The 21,652-nt window shown below is 35.9% G+C and overlaps 1 protein-coding gene across 1 annotated transcript; it reads right to left on the bottom strand.

Moving 5' to 3' along the window:
- Positions 1-1,037: 1,037 nt before the first annotated feature.
- Positions 1,038-17,748, bottom strand: GABRA6 (gamma-aminobutyric acid type A receptor subunit alpha6). The gene is made up of 9 exons (XM_007954252.2): positions 17,711-17,748; positions 17,446-17,564; positions 16,842-16,909; positions 14,699-14,919; positions 14,532-14,614; positions 14,119-14,262; positions 13,566-13,718; positions 11,661-11,920; positions 1,038-1,313 (listed from the first exon to the last, which is right to left on the bottom strand). The coding sequence occupies exons 1-9, from the start codon at positions 17,746-17,748 to the stop codon at positions 1,038-1,040; spliced, it is 1,362 nt and encodes a 453-aa protein (XP_007952443.1).
- Between the last annotated feature and the right edge of the window lie 3,904 nt (positions 17,749-21,652).

Raw genomic sequence — 21,652 nt, 5'->3', positions numbered from 1 at the left:
TGACTAGTACAAAGGTCTTCAACATGCTTACATTAATATAATGATAAATATTTACACTGCGCTAATAGCTTTGAGAGCTCCGGTAGCATAGTGCCTAAGACACTTGACTGCTAACCAGAAGGCTGGTGGTTCAAACCCACAAGCCACTCCTCGGAAGGAAGATGGGGCAATCTACTTCCATAGTGATACTGCCTCGGAAACCCAAGGAGGAGTCACTATGAGTCGAGTACGATTTGGCGGTACATAACAACAACAACAATAGCTTTGAGCTCTTGGAAACTAAGCCAAAATAAATATAGTTTAAGACCACCTTTGGAGGTGTCAACATTTTTTATTTAACTTCCATGTGGCCAATGTTATTCATGATGACAATTAAAGACACTGGACAATGATGGACAAAGGTTGGCAAATACATTTGATCCTCTTAAATTAGTTATTTTTCTTTAATGTACAGAAAAGACATATTTTTCAGAAATCTTCATCTTTCCATTTGGAGGGGTAATGTTATCTTTTTGACCCACACATGCATACTCAAAGCTATTTGCTACAAATTTTTAATTTTGATTTCATGTTTTGAAAAGTTACTTTATAAGTGTCAAAGCTATTTAATAAATAAATAAATAAATATAGAGAATGAGACCAGAAAAATTGATGTGTTTGAATTGTAGTGTTGGTGAAGAATACAGAATACACCACAGATTTCTAGAATGAACAAATCTGTCTCAGAGGAAGTACAGCCAGAATGCTCCTTAGAAGCAAAAATGGCCAGACTTCATCTCACTTACTTTGGTCACGTTATCAGAGGGACTGGTCCCTGGAGTAGGATATCATGCTTGGTAAAGTAGAATACCAGAGTAAAAAGGGAAGACCCTCAATGAGATGGATTGACACAGTGCCTGCAACAATGGGCTCAAGCACAGCAAGGATGGTGAGGATGTTGCAGGACTGGACAATGTTTCATTCTGTTGTATATAAGGTTGCTATGAGCTGGAACCTATTCAGCGGCACCTAACAATATAGGTTGTCTTGGATGCAAGCTAGTCAACACCGCTACTCAATTCCATTGTGTCTTTGGATAGATAAACTATCCAGTATACAAGATTGAATCCTGCAAATGCAACAGGGAAGAGAATTCGGGAATACTGGTCAATTTTACTGGTGCCCCCAAAGGCTGGAGAGAGTGGTGGAGGTGTGGTAGGTGTAGGTTGTAAGATGGGTGCTTTAGTCAGGACTTTGCTGGCCTCACTGGATGGAACTATTGGCAAGGTCAGAGAGGTGATTCTTTTCTTCAGATAGTACTTAGAATCTGGATGCTGTGGAAGAAAGACACAAACAGTAAGGCTAGGCAAAAGGATTTTGTTGTTAGCTGCAGTCAGTTGATACTGACTCACGATGACCCCATGTGTACAGAGTAGAACTACTCCATAGGGTTTTCAGGGCTGTAACATTTTGGAAGCAGATCGCCAGGCCTGTCTTCCATGGGCCTTCTGAGTGGGTTCAAACTGCCAGATCTTCAGGTAGTAGTTGTTTGCTTAAACATTTGTGCCACTCAGGGACTCTTAGGTAAAAGGGAAGTTCTTGTTGTTGTTATGTGCCTTCGAGTCGGCCCCAACTCATAGCGAACCCTCCTTGGGTTTCCAAGGCAGTATCACTACAGAAGTAGATTGCCCAGCTTTCCTTCTGAGGAGTGGCTGGTGGGTTTGAACCACCAGCCTTCTGGTTAGCAGTGAAGAGACAACTTATTTAATCATCCATGTATTGATCTTTGACACATATTTGTTGTTTACCTACTATGTATAGAAAGACATCTAAAACATGCTTCGTAGGGTTTAGTGGTACTACTTTGATAAGAAAGGAATAAAGCCAAACTCTTAAAAAAAAAAAAAAAATCATTTGCTTCTGTCCAACATTTCATTCTATAATTCAATAAATCAGCTATTGATGCCAAGTACGTTCCATATTCCAGAAACTGTGCTGAGCACTGTACCATCAGATAGAAATGAGCTAAGTTGCAAAAGCATATTTGTCTCCTTGTTAGAGATTTTCTTGTGGGATAATGGAGGTAGGCAATGGAGTGATAGGTTCTAATTTGGCTTAATTGGGCAATTAGTTAATACAAGAAAATAATAGCTCCATTAATTCTTTTATCATTCTTCTATTCTCATGCTATAATTTTAAATACTAAGTTTTAAACTAATGAGATGAGAAAAAATAAAATAAATATGAAACCATGTATGTTAAAGGCAAGTGGCGAAGTCTAAGTGCCTTTAAATTGTGTGGGAAGACTGTTCATCCCTTGAAATATTCCTGCCTCTTATCACAGAAATTCTAGATTACTTTCTCTTTCCCATTCAGAACTTCTCCAGTGGTTGCCATAGATTTTAAGTCACCAAAAAAAAAGAGTCATTCACTAAACCCAGAGTTGTTAGAGTTTTTTTTTTTTCCCCCTATAATTAGACTTTCTGTCCCACTAAAATCATAACACAAACTATTTTATTATTAAATAGTATGCTTAGTGCATTAATTGGTAGGTAAAAAGTCTGGGAAGTGCCCACAGTCATGGGCTGGTAATAAAACTTAGTGACCAATTTTAGCACTTATTTCATCCCACCATTTTCTTTTCTCTATTCTGAAGAATCAGATGTAGCTCAGAGACTCTAATTCGATTTGATTTAGATTCCTTTCAGTGCTGCTGGAGACTAGGGGATCTCTCCTTTTCTTGGATGCATCCTAGAATAGATTGTCTCCTTGTACCAGGATTTCCTTGCTGGGTCCCTGCTTTTCAACATTTGCTATACATTATCTCTGTTCTTTTAAAACAGCCTTGTTTCCTCCCTGGCAGCAAAATCACCACTTTGCTGCTTGACAGGGTGTGTTACTCACATGGGCCGACTCCCATGGCTTTAGCCAACAACCCAGCAGCAAGGGGAAGAGAGAGCCGCTTCCCTGGTGCTAGTTAAGCCACAGGACCCGAATGACCCACTGATGTCGTGACATTTTGACTGCAGGGCACAACAACTCCAAGTACCTCTTTTCTCTTTACTTCCCTCCTGAATATTGATGTTTCTTTACCATAGAAGTGACTGACTATCTAAGTAGCAATAGTCATTCTAGAGAGTTCAGGACTGGTATGCTTCTGTAGACCATGGAGAAAAGCAACATTTAACCTGTCAACACATCTTATTTGACATTATCATGGTGAATTTTATGCAAGGAATATCTTTTTAGTTTATCTGTTGGCCCAGTACTGTGCTAGGTACTCTGAAAATTAAATGAATCATAGGTCTTGGAGGTAGAAAAAAGAAAACAGTTGCTTTTGAGTCACTTCCAACTCATGGCAAGCCTAGGTGTGTCCTAGTAGAACTGTGTTTAATTGAGTTTTCAAAGGCTGTGATCTTTTGAAAGTAGATTGCCAGGACTTTCTTCCAAAGTAACTCTGGATGGATTCAAACCATCAACTTTTTGGTAAATGATCAAGGGCCTAAATATTTATACCACCCAGGGACTCCTTGAAGGTAGGAGACATTTTAACATAATAGGTAGCCTAGTCTGCTGATCCAGGACAAGAAATGAGTGACATTTTCTATTGAAAATATGTGACAACCGAAGATTATTATCTGCAGGGTCATGAGATGGTGAATAGGACCAAGACTAATTGTATTTTGGTTTCAATGCACCCTGGCTCTCTTAAAGGTGAAACACAGCACTGTCTTCCAAGAACTTTTTATTATGATTCTCATACTCTAATTGTAATGTTATTAAAACATTTTCCACTTGAAAGAGCAAAATTGTCACTGTTTCATTCTCCAAAAGAGTCAACCTACCTCCACATCTATGGAACACTTAAATCCTCTCCACTAATAGAATTTCTAAGGGTCATGACAGAATAGAAAGAGGACAAACCTGCAAAGCAGAAGACTTTCATTCTAGACATAGCTGACTTCTAACAACTTGCATTACCTATCTGAAATCTGTATTTCTTTTTTAGAGGAAGGAAAGCAGATATGTCTAGTTCACCTGAATGAAAAAAGTGCAAAATATAATGTGCGATAAAAACGTAAGGCATTTTTTTTTTCTTGCCCCATCTTCCTTAGAGGTGTGGAGAAAATAAGTCATTTGTGAATCTCTTGACATTGTCACCATGGACTATGGTGTCCCAGAATTAAGAGACACCATTTAGAACCAATGCCATGACAAATTTATGCACAATGACATTAGTTTCGAATTGAAGGCTTTCTTTGACAAGATTCCACTGTTCCCTGTCCAGTTTCCTAAACTATATCCATGGAAAATTGGCCTAGGAATGAAGAGGAAAAGAGAGTCAAAAAGCCCTAAATTGCAATTCTTATCTATCAGCCACCTTGGTATGATTTAGACATGTCATATATTCTCCTGAAGTTTCAAGTTCTCACTGTTAAAATTAGTTTGATTATTACCTCTACTTTCTTTTCTTTTCTTTTTGTTTTTTAAAGCATTTGGAAAATGTATGTAATTATTTTTCCTCAACAAATCTTAGCTGTGACTTCTTTTAATTATTATTATTTTTTTTCAACATACAAGTACCTCTCATCCTCACTGTTCATATACTTTTACTTTATTATTTCTTCTTTACCTGGAATAATCTCCTCTACCACTCCTAATTTTATCTTTTGTTCATAGCTTTTGATGCTGAACTCAAATGTCATCTCACATCACTTATTAACACAGACTTTGTATGTATTTCTGCCTATTTAGCTGTTACAAGTCTTTTAGCTATTATCACATTCTCCCATATAAGTCTAATCATTTCTGTAGTGCCTTACTTCCTTTCCTAACATTTACATAGCCTTAATAGTAGAGGACATATTATTCCCGTATATGAGAGCTCCATAGTGTCTAGCCAGTGGTTAGAGGATAGTATATGCTCAATAAACATATATACTGAATGAATGAATGTTTGAAAATGTAGACATTCTTCCAGTTTTTCTAAAACATTGTAGGGGCAGGCAAAGAGAAAGGAAAAAAATGTTTTATTACATTATATTATATTTTTATACTATAGGTACCATTTCTAAATGATTACTAATGACTACCACTATTAAGCACTTCACATTCACTATCTCATTTATATCTTGAAAAAATCTGTAAAAAAATATTATTATTTTCATTTCAGAGATGGAAGATTGGAAACTTAAGCAGGAAGCTTATGCAGGTAAAAGTGGCAGGACCTGGATTCAGGCTCTTTTTGACCCTAAAGAACACACACTTGACAATTACTAGTGTTTAAAGAAGAGTTTCTCAACTATTGCTATTTTGGACTGGATAATTCCTTGTTGTGTGTGCTTTGTTTGACATTTAACAGAATCCTTGGCTTCTACCCATTACATACCAATAGCACCCTTCCCCAAGGAGAGTATAAGGATTGTGAGGACGGTGACGACCTGGTAGTGTTTTGTTCTATTGTACACAGTGTCCCTGTGAGTCGGAGCTGACTCGATGGCACCTAACAACAAGCACCCTCCTCCCAGTCATGACAACCAAAAATGTCTCCAACCATTGCCAAGTGTGCTCTAGTAGAGGCAGTGGACCCTAGTTGAGAATCACTGGTTTAGAGTTCTAACTTTCCTGTTGCCCAGTAGTGATGGGACAAATTTCTAGCAAGAAGCAAATACAATATGCTAAAGGAAATGCGAAAGGCCTAGCTAACCTACAAGAGGGATATTCAGCTGTTGGATAATTGGGAATTAGCAGCATGAGAAGACTGTACACTAATTGAGAAGAAACACAGTGAATTTCTGAAATGCAAAGAAAGCCAATTTTATAAGCCATTCAAGCTACAGGTTTGTATCAGACCCTGCTCACTCTATTGTAAGCCCAGCAGCTTCAGCTGATGGTAAAATAGGCTTTTGTCAGAGTCCAGATGAGGGCTCAGCTTGGGGCTGTCACTGTTTTGAGTGGAACACCTGTGGTTTTGAATTTTTCCATGGCTCCCTGCTGATGCGTGCCATCCTGCCTAAAGTATTTTTAGAGCATTGCTTTGTTTTAAGTAATGCCACATTCAAAGGTACTTTGAGTCAAACTGGACATTATGACAATCAACTATGTGATGTAAAGATAAGATATTTGGGATGTACTTTGAGAAATTTTGATATAACCTTTAGGGGGTCTAACATGTTAATGGGGAGGAAACAATAGAAGTACTCTAACTAGGGCAGCATTATTCAAGGGAAAAACAAAGCACCTGGTTTTAGAACTAGTGAAGTAGTGATACAAAAAATAAGGGAAAACATGTTTTTTATAATACTTAGTATTCTGTATTTTTTTTTAAAGCATCACCTTCATCATTGTGGGGGAAATTAGAGCTCTGTTGAATTTACTTTCACATACTTTTATAATTCACAGAATTGAGAACAGAGATGACTCCAGAATTTCTATATAGTAGCAGTGAATTGTCATCAATCTGGTGTAACAGTGGTAATAGAAGAAGTGTCTCAGAACCATATTGGAACGTTGGGTGGGGGCAGGATGGAAAAGTAGTTGGTGGGAATTTTACAAAATGGGGGCAAGAGGTAACCACCTAAGCCTTATCTAGCCTACTTCACTCTCCCCATAAGTCATGCAATGGCACAATCACTGAGAGGGGGCACTATTATCTTTCTAATATTTGGAGTTTCAGATGGTCCTAACTCAACCCTGTTTTAAACAGAAGATTTCTAGGGATTAATGATATGTTCAAAGGCATCTTGACAATATTTGGAATGGAGGAGGTAAATCTTTCAATGTCCTATCTTTTAGATCTCTCTACATATGCTGAGGGCAACATAATGGACCAACAGATATTTTGGAGATATTTTAGAGATATTTTGAAGAGGATGAGACATATTTCTTTTTTCCCTTTTGTGCCCATGTTTTTAGCAAATGGTTTGATGGTTTTAGCGTGGAGCCAGTTTCATCTTTCTGCTCTCAGCTTGGACATCACTTCCTTAAGAAGTGATGAACCCTCCAGATTGAGTTAGAAGCTTTTGCACTCTTCTTCTCCAGCTTATTATACAGTCCCAGTCACAGATTTTGTCATGATGTATTATAATGTCTCACTGATTTGCCTATGTTCCTGCTGGACAACAAACACCAAGTGGGAAGAGGCTCTCTTGATTTAACTAAGTATTTTCAGAATTCTACATATGGCCTGACACAAAAATCACTTAACAAATACTTAGGGTTTGAATGATTCAGTGAAGAAATATTGAAGTGCACAGTAAATGACTACCAAAAGAAAACAAATTAAATGAATAAACAATGTAAATATGGTTATTATCCTGAGTAATAAAATTCTGTTCAGTTTTGTATGCAAGTAGTTTATAAGGATTGTCACAATCCTTATAAAGGATTGTGGGAAGAGAAACTACACTGAGTGTGGGATAAGGACATTCATTCTTAGGGAAGTAGTGTTAAGGGAGTTGACCTTTAAAATAACAAGAAAACTGGTAAACCCTCCAAAAGGAAGCGGATGTCCAAACTTGATCTTATGCGCAACACAGGTAGAGATGAAAGACTCAAGGAATTTTGAAACCATGACTATAGGAATAAGTCTCTAATGCCAAGATAGCGTATCAGACTTAAAGGGAAGAAAAACCGAGGAAAACCCCTTACATGCAGGAAAACAGCTATAGACAATTTCCTAAATCTAAAAATAATGTAAAAGATAAAATCTCCACCACTGTCAACCACTTGGAGGGGGAATCTATGTAGGAGATCCTGGATAGAGGGGGAGAACAATGTGGAACAAAACTCAAAATCATTTGGAAAAAAAAAAGGGAGATCAGGTTTGCTGGTCTGATAGAGCCTGATGGAACCACTGAGACTATGGCCCCTAGCTGCCCTTCAGGTCTGGAATTGAACCCATACCTGTGGCTTCCAGCCCAACAAAAGACAGGCATACAAATTGAACATTTACCTGAGGTAGATACACTCCTTGGAGAGAACAATCATGGGAGAAAGAAGGGCTGTTTATGCACCGGGCAACAGTGCAGGAGGCAGGAGTGCATTGAGGGATGGACACAGGGAAGAGGTAACTATAGGGAGGAAGCGGGAGGGGAGCTGTTACATTGTGGTAAATTGTGGTCAATGTCATGAGACAAAGTGTGTGTGAACTGCTGTATGGAAAGTGAATTTGCTCTGTAAATTTTCACCCAAATCACAATAAAATAAAATAAAATAATAAAAATAAAACTTCTCATTCCAATTGCCTTAAAAATAGAAATAATGAGCCTATCCAGCCCTTCTAAATATTTCCCTTTCAAGGAAGTTTCTTTTGTTTTGTTTTCCACCTTAAAGGAGAAGATTTTAAAAGAGTGATAAACATTCTCCCCACATCCATTCTGAGTATTTTGCTGTGGAAAGTAGTGGGCACATTAAAATTCACAACTTGGAATCACATGAAATATCCAAGTGTTTCTCTCCATTTTGACTTCACCACATTAGTTTCAATGTACAGCTTATTCAAATAATGTTATTTTGAATACAGTTGCATAGGCATTTTTAAATGCCATGGTATTTTGAAAGGGGGGAAAAAAAAGACCTTACAATCCATATATACCACTGTGTTGTGTAAATTGCAAATATATAACTTATGTTTGTTCGTCTACATTATCTAAAGCAAATTACCAAGTATTGGCATGAAAAAAATCAAATGTAAATGTTCCATATAATCATCTATATTTAGTTTTGTCACCTTCAAGATTTACTTAGCTTGTTTTAGTTATTTTTATTTTTACTTTGAGCTAGTCTTTTATAAACAAAATTCTTTTCATTGTCTTAAAATATTTTGTGTTTCTTCAGAAAATAACTTTTCATTTTAAAAATATATATACATATATAAATACATACATACTATATGAGAAAAATTACTTGGAGATGATTTAAATGAAATTTTTATTCTTCTTCCCAAAGCATCTACTCATTATATGTTACTAATTTAGAGTTGTATGAGATGTATATGTGGACCTGATAATCTTGAATTTCATCTCATTAATACATTATAACGCTAAAATAAAAGCCTGAGGAGATGATAACTCTATGTTTCTCTAAGGATTTAAAATAATACTTTTCTCAGTACTATATACTCCAAGAGAATTGAAGTACGTATTTTATCTTTCTTTTTATTTCAATGTCTGATGCATAAGCATATTGAAAATTATTGGGGTTATTTTTCTTTACCTTGTTTCTCTCAAATTAGTTTTGCTTTTCTTACTACAGTTTTCTAAGGAGAAACTGGTAAATTGAATGCAGATAAACATTAATTCTTTATAGAAATATATTAAGGAAAAGATATGGTCTGTGCACAATTTATATAAATATAACTCTCACGTACTGCCATGGAGTTGGATCCGATTCATAGAGACCTCTCCTTGGGTTTCTGAGGTGGTATCACTACGGAAGTAGATCGCCTCACCTTCCTTCCCAGGAGTGGCTGGTGAATTTGAACCACCAGCCTTCTGGTTAGCAGTCAAATGCCTTAGGCACTACACTACCAGAGCTCCCTATATAAATATAGAACACTTAAGCACAGAAGCCTGGTGGCCTAGTGCCTAAGGCATTAGACTGCTAAACAGAAGGCTGGTGGTTCAAACTCACCAGCCACTCCTAGGAAGGAAGGTTGGTTGATCTACTTCCATGGTGAAACCGCCTCAGAAACCTAAGGAGGGGTGACTATGAGTAGGATCCAACTCAATGGCAGTATGTTTGGTTCTGTTTTTTATAATAAAGCCATTGCTGTCAAGACAATTCCAACCCATAGTGACCCTACAGGACATAGGGTTTCCACATTTGTAAGTCTTTCAAGCAGATTGCATCATCTTTCTCCCCGTGAGCGGCTGATGGGTTCAAACCACCAGCTTCTTGGTTAGTAGCCAAATGCTTTAACCACTGCACCACCAGAGCTTCTCAGCTTATAATAGAATCATTTGTTTTTTGAATAGAAATTATTTCTCAAAATATCTTTCCTTAAGTATACAGCTTTCAAATATTGTAGGCTGGGTCTTCAGATTAGCATATTTTAGTTACAAAGTGGATAACTGGTTGACCTTTTAAAACAAATACATAAAGAAAACATTGTTGAGTTAAGGGAAGAATCTTAAGAGTGACCTCACTCACACTCTGAAAATGTTTTTTTCCAGTGGTGTTTCCCCTGCTGTACTTCAGCCTTGAAGGAATTGTTGCTGAGCCCTTTTAATCAGGATATTAAGAGTTCTGGATTCAAGTCTTAATTTTGCTGTCAACTAACAATTAATATTTTCATCTCTGACACTCTATTTTTCCATCTAAAATGAGCTAATTAGCCTGGATCGCTACAAAGTAACTGTTTTTTTATTTGTTTGTCTCTGGTGGCATAGTGCCGAACACATTTATTTGACTGGATTCTTAAGAAGGCTGGCAGTTCAAACCCACCAGCCACTCCTGGGAAGGAAGATTGGGCAATCTACTTCTGTAGCGATACCGCCTCAGAAGCCCAAGGAAGGGTTGCAACCATGAAGTTTTTTTTTTTTCTTTTAATTTAAGAAAAAAATATTGTAACTATATATTTCCTATTATTATGGCAATAACCTTTCCCATTTCTTGGAGAAAATGTAAATTTTTTAATTTCTTATTTTAGCAAAGAGAAAAATTTCAATAAAAAATTATCATTTAAATTAAACACTATAATGCTTGGGTATTTGAAAAGCAAATCATGTATAGCTTTATTTTATTTTTTTTTCATAAAATTAAGCTAAAAATTATATTCCAATGAAGATGGGCTGCGAATGGTTTTGAGATTTGGAAATGTTTACTAGAAGTCATCAATTATGAACAAAGTTCCAGTTCAAATTGTCTACATTACTCCATTTTGCAGAGCAAAATTTTCCTCTTTTCTAAGATCTATTGTTCGGAATTTGTATTTAAATAGTAATTACCCTTATCAATTAGGTCTATAGTCCAGTTTTTTTTTTTTTTTTAAATGTGCAGCTTACCTGTTCTGAAAATTTACTGATACATGAAATGGAAATTTGAGTGCACATTTATGGACTTTTAATTATTAATACTACTTTTTTTTTCTAATTTAAAAACTTTTGGTTTCCTGTGTTTACATAATGTAAACCTAACCTTAAATTTATGCATATTTCTAATTTGTCCACATGTATTTCATGTATTCATGTGAATATGAGAATGTTTTACTATGAATGAAATACTTGAGCTATGACCTCAAGTTTATAGAAACTAATACTCATATCTTTCCCTCATGAAACAGAGCAGCAAGTAGATTTCTAACAAAAATTGCCCATTCCAAGGAGTTTCTAACTTTTTTTTTTTAGTACTTTTTTTTTTTTTTCTTTGTGGATGGTATAAGTGGACCTGTTCAAAGGAAACATCTAAAGGCTAGGAAGGATTTTCTTGTCTCCTCTGGGTGCCTGGAATCTGCCAGTACAAGTGAGAATGATGAAAGGAGCCTGCCAGAAGTTTAGAGGAAAGACAAAGGATTGTTCCTTGGCTATTTCCTGTGAAATTCGATGAAAAGGTAGCCTTGCTTTGGAACCAGTTGCATAACTTGAACTCACCTAATACTTTTGGACTATTTGGTCTTTTGTGATCTCTGTTTGGGCTACCGTTTCTTAAATGGTGGATAAATTAGAGAAGTAAATAATTACCAAAACAATCTCAGCTTGTAAGGGTTCCGTTGCTTTTGATATTGTCACTGGGGATGAGGCTGCAACCTGTGCCTTCCTTTTGACCTTCTGTGTCTGAAGATTGGTAAAGTAGTTGACAGCTGCGAACTCAATCAGAGCAGAGAAGACGAAAGCAAAGCAAACAGCTATAAACCAATCCATGGCGGTCGCATAGGACACTTTTGGCAAGGAGTGCCGGGCACTGATGCTCAAAGTGGTCATGGTTAAAACGGTAGTGATCCCTAGAATGAAAAAGAATAGAAAATGCAATATTATCATTTGAAATCTTATTAATAAGATTAAATGAAAACACATTGGTGGAAAGGATTAAACACTCTGTAAATATATTTTTCATTATAATTTTATGGTATTATAATTTTTCATGATTAATATCACAGGTATTGTCATTTTTATATCCTTCAATAGCTAGTGTGTTGTTGTTGTTGTTGTTGTTGTGTGCCGTCGAGTTGGCCCCGACTCATAGCGATCCCTCCTTGGGTTTCTGAGGTGGTATCACTACGGAAGTAGATTGCCTAACCTTAACCTTCCTTCGGAGGAGTGGCTGTGGGTTTGAACCGCCAGCCTTCTGGTTAGCAGTCAAGTGCCTTAGGCACTATGGTACCAGAGCTCCCAATAGCTAGTGTAGCAACTTGTATTTTGTAGTTGCTCAAAAGTGCCTTAGTCGCTTGACTGCAAACCAGAAGCCTGGCGGTTCAAACCCATCAGCCACTCCTCGGAAGGAAGATGGGGCAATCTACTTCCGTAGTGATATTGCCTCGGAAATCCAAGGAGAGGTCGCTATGAGTCGGGTCCCACTCGGGGGCACATAACAACAACAACAAATTTGTTGAATTGAATTAGTGTATTGCAATTTACAACTGTGCATTCATTATTCTTATTACTTCTTGGAAATACTAATAGCAAATTGTTGTCAATTAGGCAAAAAGAAAAAGAAAAAAAACTTGAATTTCTGATTAATTCTGTTAGCAGGTAATATATTTTATCCTATTTAAGAAGTTTATATAGTCTGAACACTGACTATAAAATTAGGTGTCTTGTTGTTTTGTTTTCTTTTTAACATTCCTAGCTTGGTTTTAAGTTAATAATTTACTCATGAGAAAATAATAGTTTTATTGCTGCTCTGTCAGCAGTATTCCTTCTTGAATTATGATTTGGACAAATATAATTTGGGGCTGTGTAATATCGGTGGTCAACATCTTTATATAATTATTCTTTTATGATTTACAAAACAAAATAAATATTCTACTATAGTAAATAAAAATCAAGATTCATCTGAGATTTTAGTTAAATGCAGCTCTCCTCTATGAACTGCTAAAGTTATAATCATGAAAATCAGAAAGAGTTGCATTTTGTTACATTAAGCATAATTTTAAAAGTTTACTTATGATCTTTTCTAACAGCTCTTTTTCTTATTGTTATTTCATTTTGCTCCATCTAAAATGGTAGTGATCCTAAACATCATAAGTAGATAAATATTTAGATTGAGCCATAGAAACTGGTGATAGTTGTACAAAACTGTCAGTTTTGAATAATTCAACCCATCAGAGTGAGATATAGTTTATATCTTATTTACTTTTGTTACCTCCCTGCTATTTCTTACTTATGAAAAGCAAATACAGATCAAAAACTGTTAAATAGAACACATGAAAGACATAGAAAGGCAGACTTACAGAGAAAAAATTTTTGTTGATTCACCACAGAAATCGCAACAAGATGAAGGTCATTTTACATGATACATGTGTCTGAATGAATAAGAGTCTATTTCCTTTATGGATTGAAAAAACCCACTAGTGTGAAGAGTTCCCTAAAATACACAAGCAATGTGAGGTAGTAGATAAATGGAACAAGAGAAACTGTGAGGCGTACCAAAGACAGTTCTTGCTGGCACTGACTCCTTATTAATCCAGAAAGACACCTGGGAAAGAATGACCGTCATAATGCAAGGAGTATATATTTGTATCATAAAGTAGCCCATCTTCCTTTGCAAGTGGAAATAAACTGTCATTATTACGTATTCACCTGTTGGAAGACAAGTAAATCAGTATTACTACTGTTGACGTGCACAAAGAATGCTGCTGAAACCAAATCATGCAGTTATTAAAATTAGCATGGGCTGAAAGAAAACAAGCATAGGCATATTTCAATGTATGACAAAGCTACTTGATCAGCAAGTGATAGACAAAAAGGGACATAATTGATTGTTTTTGGTGGAGTTCTTTGTGTCATATACAAATTCAACTCATCCCAAGGTTTCACAAATTTTTATGTGCACCTGGTTGCAAAATCAATTTTAAAAAGTTATTTTAAACAAAGTTATTCATCACTTTGAAACACCAAGCTTAGCTGGCACAGAGGAAACAAGAATAGATAGTTTGAAGGTGTGCTGTGGTGTCACTTTGCAGGGTTACAGCATTCTTACCCGTGTTAGATTTAATTGTCTCGCTAGACACTGTTTGTCCAATCAGATCATACTGGAGGAGGCTTGAAGATTCTTCTGGGACTTCTACAGAGTACAGTGGTCCCTTTTTCCACGTGTATATGATTTCACTTTTAGGGTAAGCATCTGAATTTTTGAAACAAATTGAACATAGCAGTGAATCTGATAAGTTATCTTTCTCTTTCAAAGCAACTTTGTTTATATAAAACAGAAATATAAACAAGATATTTGAATGTTTTTCTTTAATCTGGATAATGTATTTAATAAGTATATTTCTGAAATTACAGTGCATGTGCCATATAAATAATTCTTTCCTGCTTTCTAGTGTCTGACTACACTAATAGCTCCATATTTTGAAAGCATTCTTTGCCTATCAGAAGTTTTCTGTGACTTACAGCTGCCAAACTTGAGTGGACAAGCATGCCCATCCATAGGAAAGTTAACCAGCCTCATGGGACAATCAGCGTTGATGGTAAGCCTGTATATATCAAAATAAGTGGTTCCGAGTTAATGTGATGAACAAATCACCTGAACAGAAGTAATAGAATTGGGAGAACCTCACCTCATGGTGTATAGAATGGTTCCATTCTGCATTATTCTGAAGAGTTTATTAGGGGTTGTCATGTTATGAGCAATTGACTTCTTGCCATTCCTGAAAAAAGTATCAGGTGTCCAGATTTTACTGACCATCAAGTTATTCAAACTCAGAATCTCACTGGGTCCCCCAAACTTCAGCCTCTCATCCGTCCAAGTTTGGCGAAAGAAAACATCCATTGTATACTCCTAGGAGAAGAAAAGATATTGATGAAGGCTGGGAAGCTCAATTGTTAGGAATAATTTATTCATTACTTTATATGTCCCATCCTAAAACATAAGAAATAAAGTAATTCTTTATGACCATAATTCCCAAGAAATGTATGGTTTCAGTTATCACTTCTTTTCTCAGAAACAGAAAGTCAGTAATACCAGTATATAAGATAAAACTGAATTGTGCAAATTATCCTCCCCCACCTTAACTTTCCTGAACATTCTCACAATTTCTATCTGTCCAGTCATCCATCTATCCATCCATTGACCTATCTATACTCACTCCTTAATTTACAATAAATATGTATTTTAACAATGTATCGTCTAAGTTTTGCACTGACATTCTTTCCATTAGATAATATAACATTTTCCTTTGGTATTTTGCTTCCCTTCAATAGGATCTTTGTGCATCACTGTATCTCTCAGTAACTCTCAAGGACAGATAAACTTTACTTGATAAGCACACTATGGCAGTACAGAGTGATTTTTCATATTCTTCTCAGAGAATATAAACAAAAATGTTACTAAGATTACTCTAAATAGAGCATCATTTAAATATGGATAATCAAAATTATGAGTTTCAATTTGTGGCTTTTGTGAAATAACATTAAAAATCTTAAGATTTATGAAAATAGCACTTCAAAAGTCAATGATACACAATAACATCTAATTATACCCAAATGTGGCCAATAATTGTTTTGCCTACTTTATGTTCCTTTATGAGATGTAATATGCAAGTAATAATAATATTTTAATAATCTAATTTGACAAATAAAAATCTATGTTATAAGAGGGCTGTATTGCATAAATACACTTTGAAAAGAGACAAATACATAAAAACAAACTTCCAAGTATCCTCCAGACTAATGATCTATTAGAGAATGCTTAGTTGTTGTTTATACTTGGGCTAAGTCAGCAATGAAATGAAAAATATGATGCTGAAAAATCTAGAATTCTGGATAATTCTAACTCTCCTTCCTTCTCAAATATGAAGAGATTTTTCTCTTGAATAAAGTCATTTCTCTCTCTCTCTCTCCCCCCCTCCCTTCTTTGTCCTTTCTTTCATCTCTCTTTCTCTTTCTCCTTTCTCCCTTCTTTTTTCTTCTTTATTTTTTTCTTTTCTTCATTTCTTGTAAAATAAAAAAGAAGACTCCAATATCTCTTTGTCCAAAATTGCATTTTCCTAATAAAATTGAATGACACTGGTATTTAGAGATAGTTAAACTTTTCTAGTGTTAAGGTTTGTATTTTAGTGTTAGGGGAAAATGTTACTGAGATCTGTGAAAGGATATTGTGATACACTTTGTTCTAGAAGACTAGCTCAGGTTTGTATTGCCACTTACTATAAATACCCTCTTAGGACTCCTGCTGCCATCTGTACCTGGAACTGAGGCCCAAGAACACCTACTGGTCCATCCTCAGTGTGCAAGGTGGAATACACCAGCCTTTCCAAAAGCCCTTTACTATTTGAAAAGAATATGCTGATGCTGATAACCATGTGCTATTAATCATATACTATGTTTTAGATTTTATAGATATCCTCTATAAAATTCTTATATGACAGACGCTTCCCGGATTTTTTTCTATACCACCAAATTTGCTAGGATTTCACCAAGAAAAGGGAATTCTTTTTTTCCCCCCAGATATTTTAGTGCATGATTGTGGATGTAAAAGAGGTTATAATCTTAAAAAAATCCCTCAAATTAAAGTGTCCATTTGAAGTCCTTAGTAAAATGTGAAAGAGAATAAGCTAGTGATCTGCTATCATAGCAATGCCCTCCAGGTATGAGTACACACATTGCATCACAAATCTGAGCCAAGTTTGTGGCATTGCCTATTAGGATTCGTTCTAGAACCCAGGCCTTCTGTCCTAAGTACATCTCTCAGAGCTCACTCACCATCTCCACATCTGACACAGGCCCAAAACTGGTCACATAAATGTCTGTTTTGACTTCGGTGACAGCACCTGAAATTAGTCCAGAGAGGGCAATTATCACTAATGGTGTTAAGGAATGGAATTATGTCTCCATTGTAAAGCTTCTCCTCAGGACCAGAATGTACAACTCTTTATAATGTAATCCCAAGAGGAGGAGTCTTTGTGTCTTTCAACTCTGAAAAATCACATCAGTTGCCTAATTTTTATTGTATTCCAGCCAAATTGAGGAAATATTAGGGACTAGAAGAGCACAGCGTTGGTGTTCTAATAGAATTTATAACTAATATATATTGATAGCTTAAATGGGCCAAATGCTAAAATGTTTTACAAGGAGAATTGCATTCAACACTCACACAACTCTGTGAGGTAAACACTGTCTCTACACCCCTACTGCGGCTGGGGCAACTGAGGCTTAGAAAGTTCAAGTAACTTGTGTATGATCACTAATTGAGGAAGACAAAGAGAGTGGATGGCAATACTCATGTCCTCCTCCCAGCACTCCTGCACTTTACCAGCTTCTCTAGAAGAGCCCAGGGATTTGGTCTAGCAAGAATGCTATCTCTCACCTCCAAATCCTGGTCGCAGTCTATTGTCATAGCCTTGAAGCAGATTGTCCAGGATACGGCTGATGTTCTCTGAGTAGAGGTTTCCTTCATCTTTGAGATTGCCCAGAGAATTATCTAGCCTGTGAGTAGAGGGTCAATGATCTTCATTCTGGCCTCAAAGGAGATATATATAATCCACTCTAGTCCTCCCCATCACAAATACATGCCCCACCACTTCCATGATTTGATCTGGTCTAAAAGTAAAAAGCAGAAAAAGAATTCTTACCATAGAATAAAGTAGAGCCAGGGCAGAGGCGACACCATCCTACAGTGTGACAAAATGTCCAGATCACCCTCGTCCTGATACCTCCTCCTTCCTACGAACTCCTTTGTGCCAATCAACTAGAGTAATCTCCCAAACCCTTCATATCCCATTTCCTTGCTTGCTTCCAATCAGTAGTACATCCATGAGGAGGTTGCCAGAAAAACTTTGAGGTGGTCCTGTTCCTCCCCTCGTCCTCGTATCTGTCTTTTCACATGCAACAAGGTGATCTTTGGTCTTAGGACACGTCTTAACTGACATTCACTCTCCCCTGACTGACTCAATTTGGAAATGAGAGTCTGAAGGGACAGTGCATGGTCAGAGAGCAGTGACAATAATCAAATAAGGCATCAGGGGAGATTAGAAGGAAGAAGTCCACTTCTAGTTTTGGCATGGAGTTAGCAGTCCCTGTGAGGGAATCTGGAAAGCAGTGGCATCTTGCTGATCGAGATTATGTTCCAATGGGCTAAGCGTTTATTATTTCTATGGTTCACAGAAGGGTTCCTTTAATATTTCTGTGGTTCACAGAAGGAATCCTACACAGCTCTTCCTGGTTGAAAAGACTGACAATATAAGGACCCTTTTGGATTCTTTTTCTGATTGTCAACACTTATTGGCAGTCAATACATCGTTCCTCTCTGTATTTGAAAGTCAGTCCTCACTATTCATTTACAAGCACTTAAACCATGCCAGAGCAACTCCTGACAATATTGTTGTTGGATTAGTATTTTTTTAGGTACATGTAACATTTTTTCTCTATTCATTTTTCTTTTCAAAGGTGTGTCACTATACAATAAGACATAAATTGAATCCTACCACTAGGAACCTGGCTAGTTCTGTGAGTGGTGCATATAGGAGACAAAGGAAGGTTAAGGCTCTCCATGTAGAAATGCTAAAAGAATAAAGCATGTATACACTTGATTAATGAAGATATTGCTGACCATTATAATAAGCTTGGCACACGTCAAAACAGAATATATCTATCAATTCTCGATCCAGTTTATATACTTCCTAGGAAGTTGTAATAAAATAAGTCTCTTTAAATTTTAATCTTTAAAATAATAATATTAATGAAAAAAATCAACAACAAAAGAAAATGAAAGAAAAATCTCACATCTTACATTCTCACCAATATCTCTCACCATTCACTCAGTTCATAGTCTGTACCTTTGAAAACACTGATTCTAGAAAGACCGTGATAGCTATTGCAGACAGTACAGATTCAAAAATGATTTCCGAGTTAGTGACATACATTTTTTGAGGAATATCTTGAGAATGATTGATGTAATTGGCATCACTGAATTGTACACATGAGAAATATTGAATTGGAAACTATTATTTTATCTATGTTTTTTCAACATTAAAAAAAGGTAACATATTAAAAAAAAACCCTCAGAAGTAAGTTATAGTAAAGAGGAAATAATGTAAAACAGGACAAGAGAAAATATTACTATGTGCTATTTACTTATTATTGAAGCTCATGATTACATAGAATTTTCCAGTTACCTGTGAAAAACTTGAATTCCTTCTGGTCCCCTGTTGTTTGTTGTTGTTGTTATGTACCGTCGATTCATCCCTGACTCATAGCGACCCCTCCTTGGGTTTCCGAGGCAGTATCACTACGGAAGTAGGATTGCCCAACCTTCCTTCTGAGGAGTGGCTGGTGGGTTTGAACCACCAGCCTTCTGGTTAGCAGTCAAGTGCCTTAGCCGCTATGCTACCAGAGCTCCCACTTGGTCCCCTAGGCAAGTGATATTCAGAATCTATTCTCTTGTATTGTGTTATTTATACTGAGCTGAAATCTGAGCTCCAGTCCTAGTTATAAACCTTAAACTATACAAAATCTCATGGAAAGATCCCATGGCAGCTATTTAAATGGAGACACTTTCCATATTCTCTTTAATTTAGGCTAACATTCCTAAAATCTTTTGCTTATCACTATAGAACCTGCTTTCCATACCACTTGTTGTTCTTCTCATGGTTCTTTGAACATACTTCAGGTATGTTACCCCAAATATATTAACTCATATTGATTGCATTGTTATTGAAAACCCTTAAATATTTTCTGTATATATAATGTTGTTAAATCATTCTGCATTTATCTATAGCTGTTATTATTATTATTAGAGCATATGACTCTACAATTGTCCTTGATATCTTGTTAGAGTCCACCTATTTCTATCTTTTGTTTTTACTAACATGCTTATCATCCATCTTTGAATTATGTCATCAAAGAGAAATCTTTGTGCTATTTCAGAACTGTATTTTTTAACGTGGTAAAAAAAATCATAGGTTATCTTATTATATACATACATATATGTATGTATATATATATGAATATATATATGCACAAAATCATATGAAATAGACACATTTTTGTCATTAACTTATTTGTTCCACAATGAACAAATAATAGTTAAGTTACATATGTCCCTAAAGAGAAGATTAGCTTACCTGATTCTATTTTCTGATGGGTTTTAATGAGGAGTAAATTAATGAAGGAGAAGGAAGACCTTTTCTACCCTTAATAGTAGAAAAATCCTAGAGCTAGAAGAGATAACAAATGATATAACCCTTATTCAAGTCATTTCATATCTAAGTCTCACTTTTGAATGGAAGTGCTGCACTGGACAGTCTATAAAGTAATTTTAAATTCTTCAATTCTGCGATTCTGTGGATTCTAATTACATGTTAATTAGAATAGTTATATGTTAATTATATGAAGTTCCTTGTGCAAACATCCCTGTCAGAATTGGGGCACAAAAGGTCTATTAGCAAGAGTTCATTGAATTACAATTGTTACTTTCCTAGGAAAGTAATAAAAAAAAAACAAGTTTAAGAACATGACAATGGCTATGACATTGAGAGATGTATGATTAGTTATATAACATTATGACTACACAAACTGAGAAACAAGATCTCCTACCTTTAGAGAATTATTTTTTCAGATATATTTAAGACTACATATCCAACAGCTGTCCATTTCACTGCTGATTCTTCACAGTATGTTTGGGATGTTTTTGTATCACCTTATAAAACCACTGGCTGATTTTGCTTTTTATCTCCACTAGGAAGTCTTGGAATATCATCTTCCAAAAAAAAAAAAAAAAAACACTCCTATTGATATACTGGACTTAGAATCACAGCATGAGAAAAATCTTGTTTCCCATATTTTACCTATACTTTCATTTCTTACACTGCCACTAACACAAGATTGTATGTATGAAATAGATATAACAAAGACTAATAGATAATTAGAGGAAAGTATAACACAGGAGTAAACTTGATAGCAAACATTAAATGATACTTCTGTAGTACTAAGGAAATTATAGATAGATAGACAATATAATACAATATGTACAATACAATATACATTATGTATGCACATAAACAAACAAAATGTTCATGGGAAGGTAGAGAATTTCCTTTTAACAACATGTACTTGCAACTTTTCAGTTCAAATTTCCATTGATTTTTCCAGAAAACATACTTGAGATTTTACTTTCCATAAACATTGTGTTCCTCCCTCTACCAATGCAATCCAAGAACACATTTAGCAGTGAATTTTTAAAAGTCTCATTTGCCCAATCTAGAATAAAACAAAAAATCAAACTCACTGTCATTGAGTCGATTCCCACTCATAGTGAGTCCTATTGGGTTTCCAAGGTGGAAAACTTTTATGGAAGTAGATTGTCCCAACTTCTTGCCAGAAAGTGGATTTGAACCGCTCACCTTCTGGTTAGCAATCAAATGCCTTATACACTACACCACCAGAGATTCTTTAATCTAGAATACCAAACACAAACCAATCACACTTCCATAGATTCAACTCTGACTCATAGTGACCCCCATTGTGTTTCCAAGGTAGTAAATCTTTATGGAAATAGATTGTCTCATCTTCCTTCC

The sequence above is a fragment of the Orycteropus afer genome, unplaced genomic scaffold, assembly GCF_000298275.1.
Source record: "Orycteropus afer afer isolate SDZICR_OR568_19922 unplaced genomic scaffold, OryAfe1.0 scaffold00454, whole genome shotgun sequence".
Classification (NCBI taxonomy): domain Eukaryota; kingdom Metazoa; phylum Chordata; class Mammalia; order Tubulidentata; family Orycteropodidae; genus Orycteropus; species Orycteropus afer.
The sequence above is the reverse complement of the archived record's forward strand: the minus strand, read 5'-3'. Positions and strand labels throughout refer to the sequence as shown.

What these genes read in the sequence shown, in the direction of transcription:
- GABRA6 (XM_007954252.2), bottom strand. Translation starts at nt 17,748, where the DNA reads ATGGTGTCGCCTCTGCCCTGGCTCTACTTTATTCTATG. An exon ending in TCCACTCAAGTTTGGCAGCT is followed by an intron (nt 14,263 to 14,531) that starts GTAAGTCACAGA and finishes TCAAAAATTCAG; the next exon opens with ATGCTTACCCTAAAAGTGAA. An exon ending in GACAATTAAATCTAACACGG is followed by an intron (nt 13,719 to 14,118) that starts GTAAGAATGCTG and finishes GTCTTCCAACAG; the next exon opens with GTGAATACGTAATAATGACA.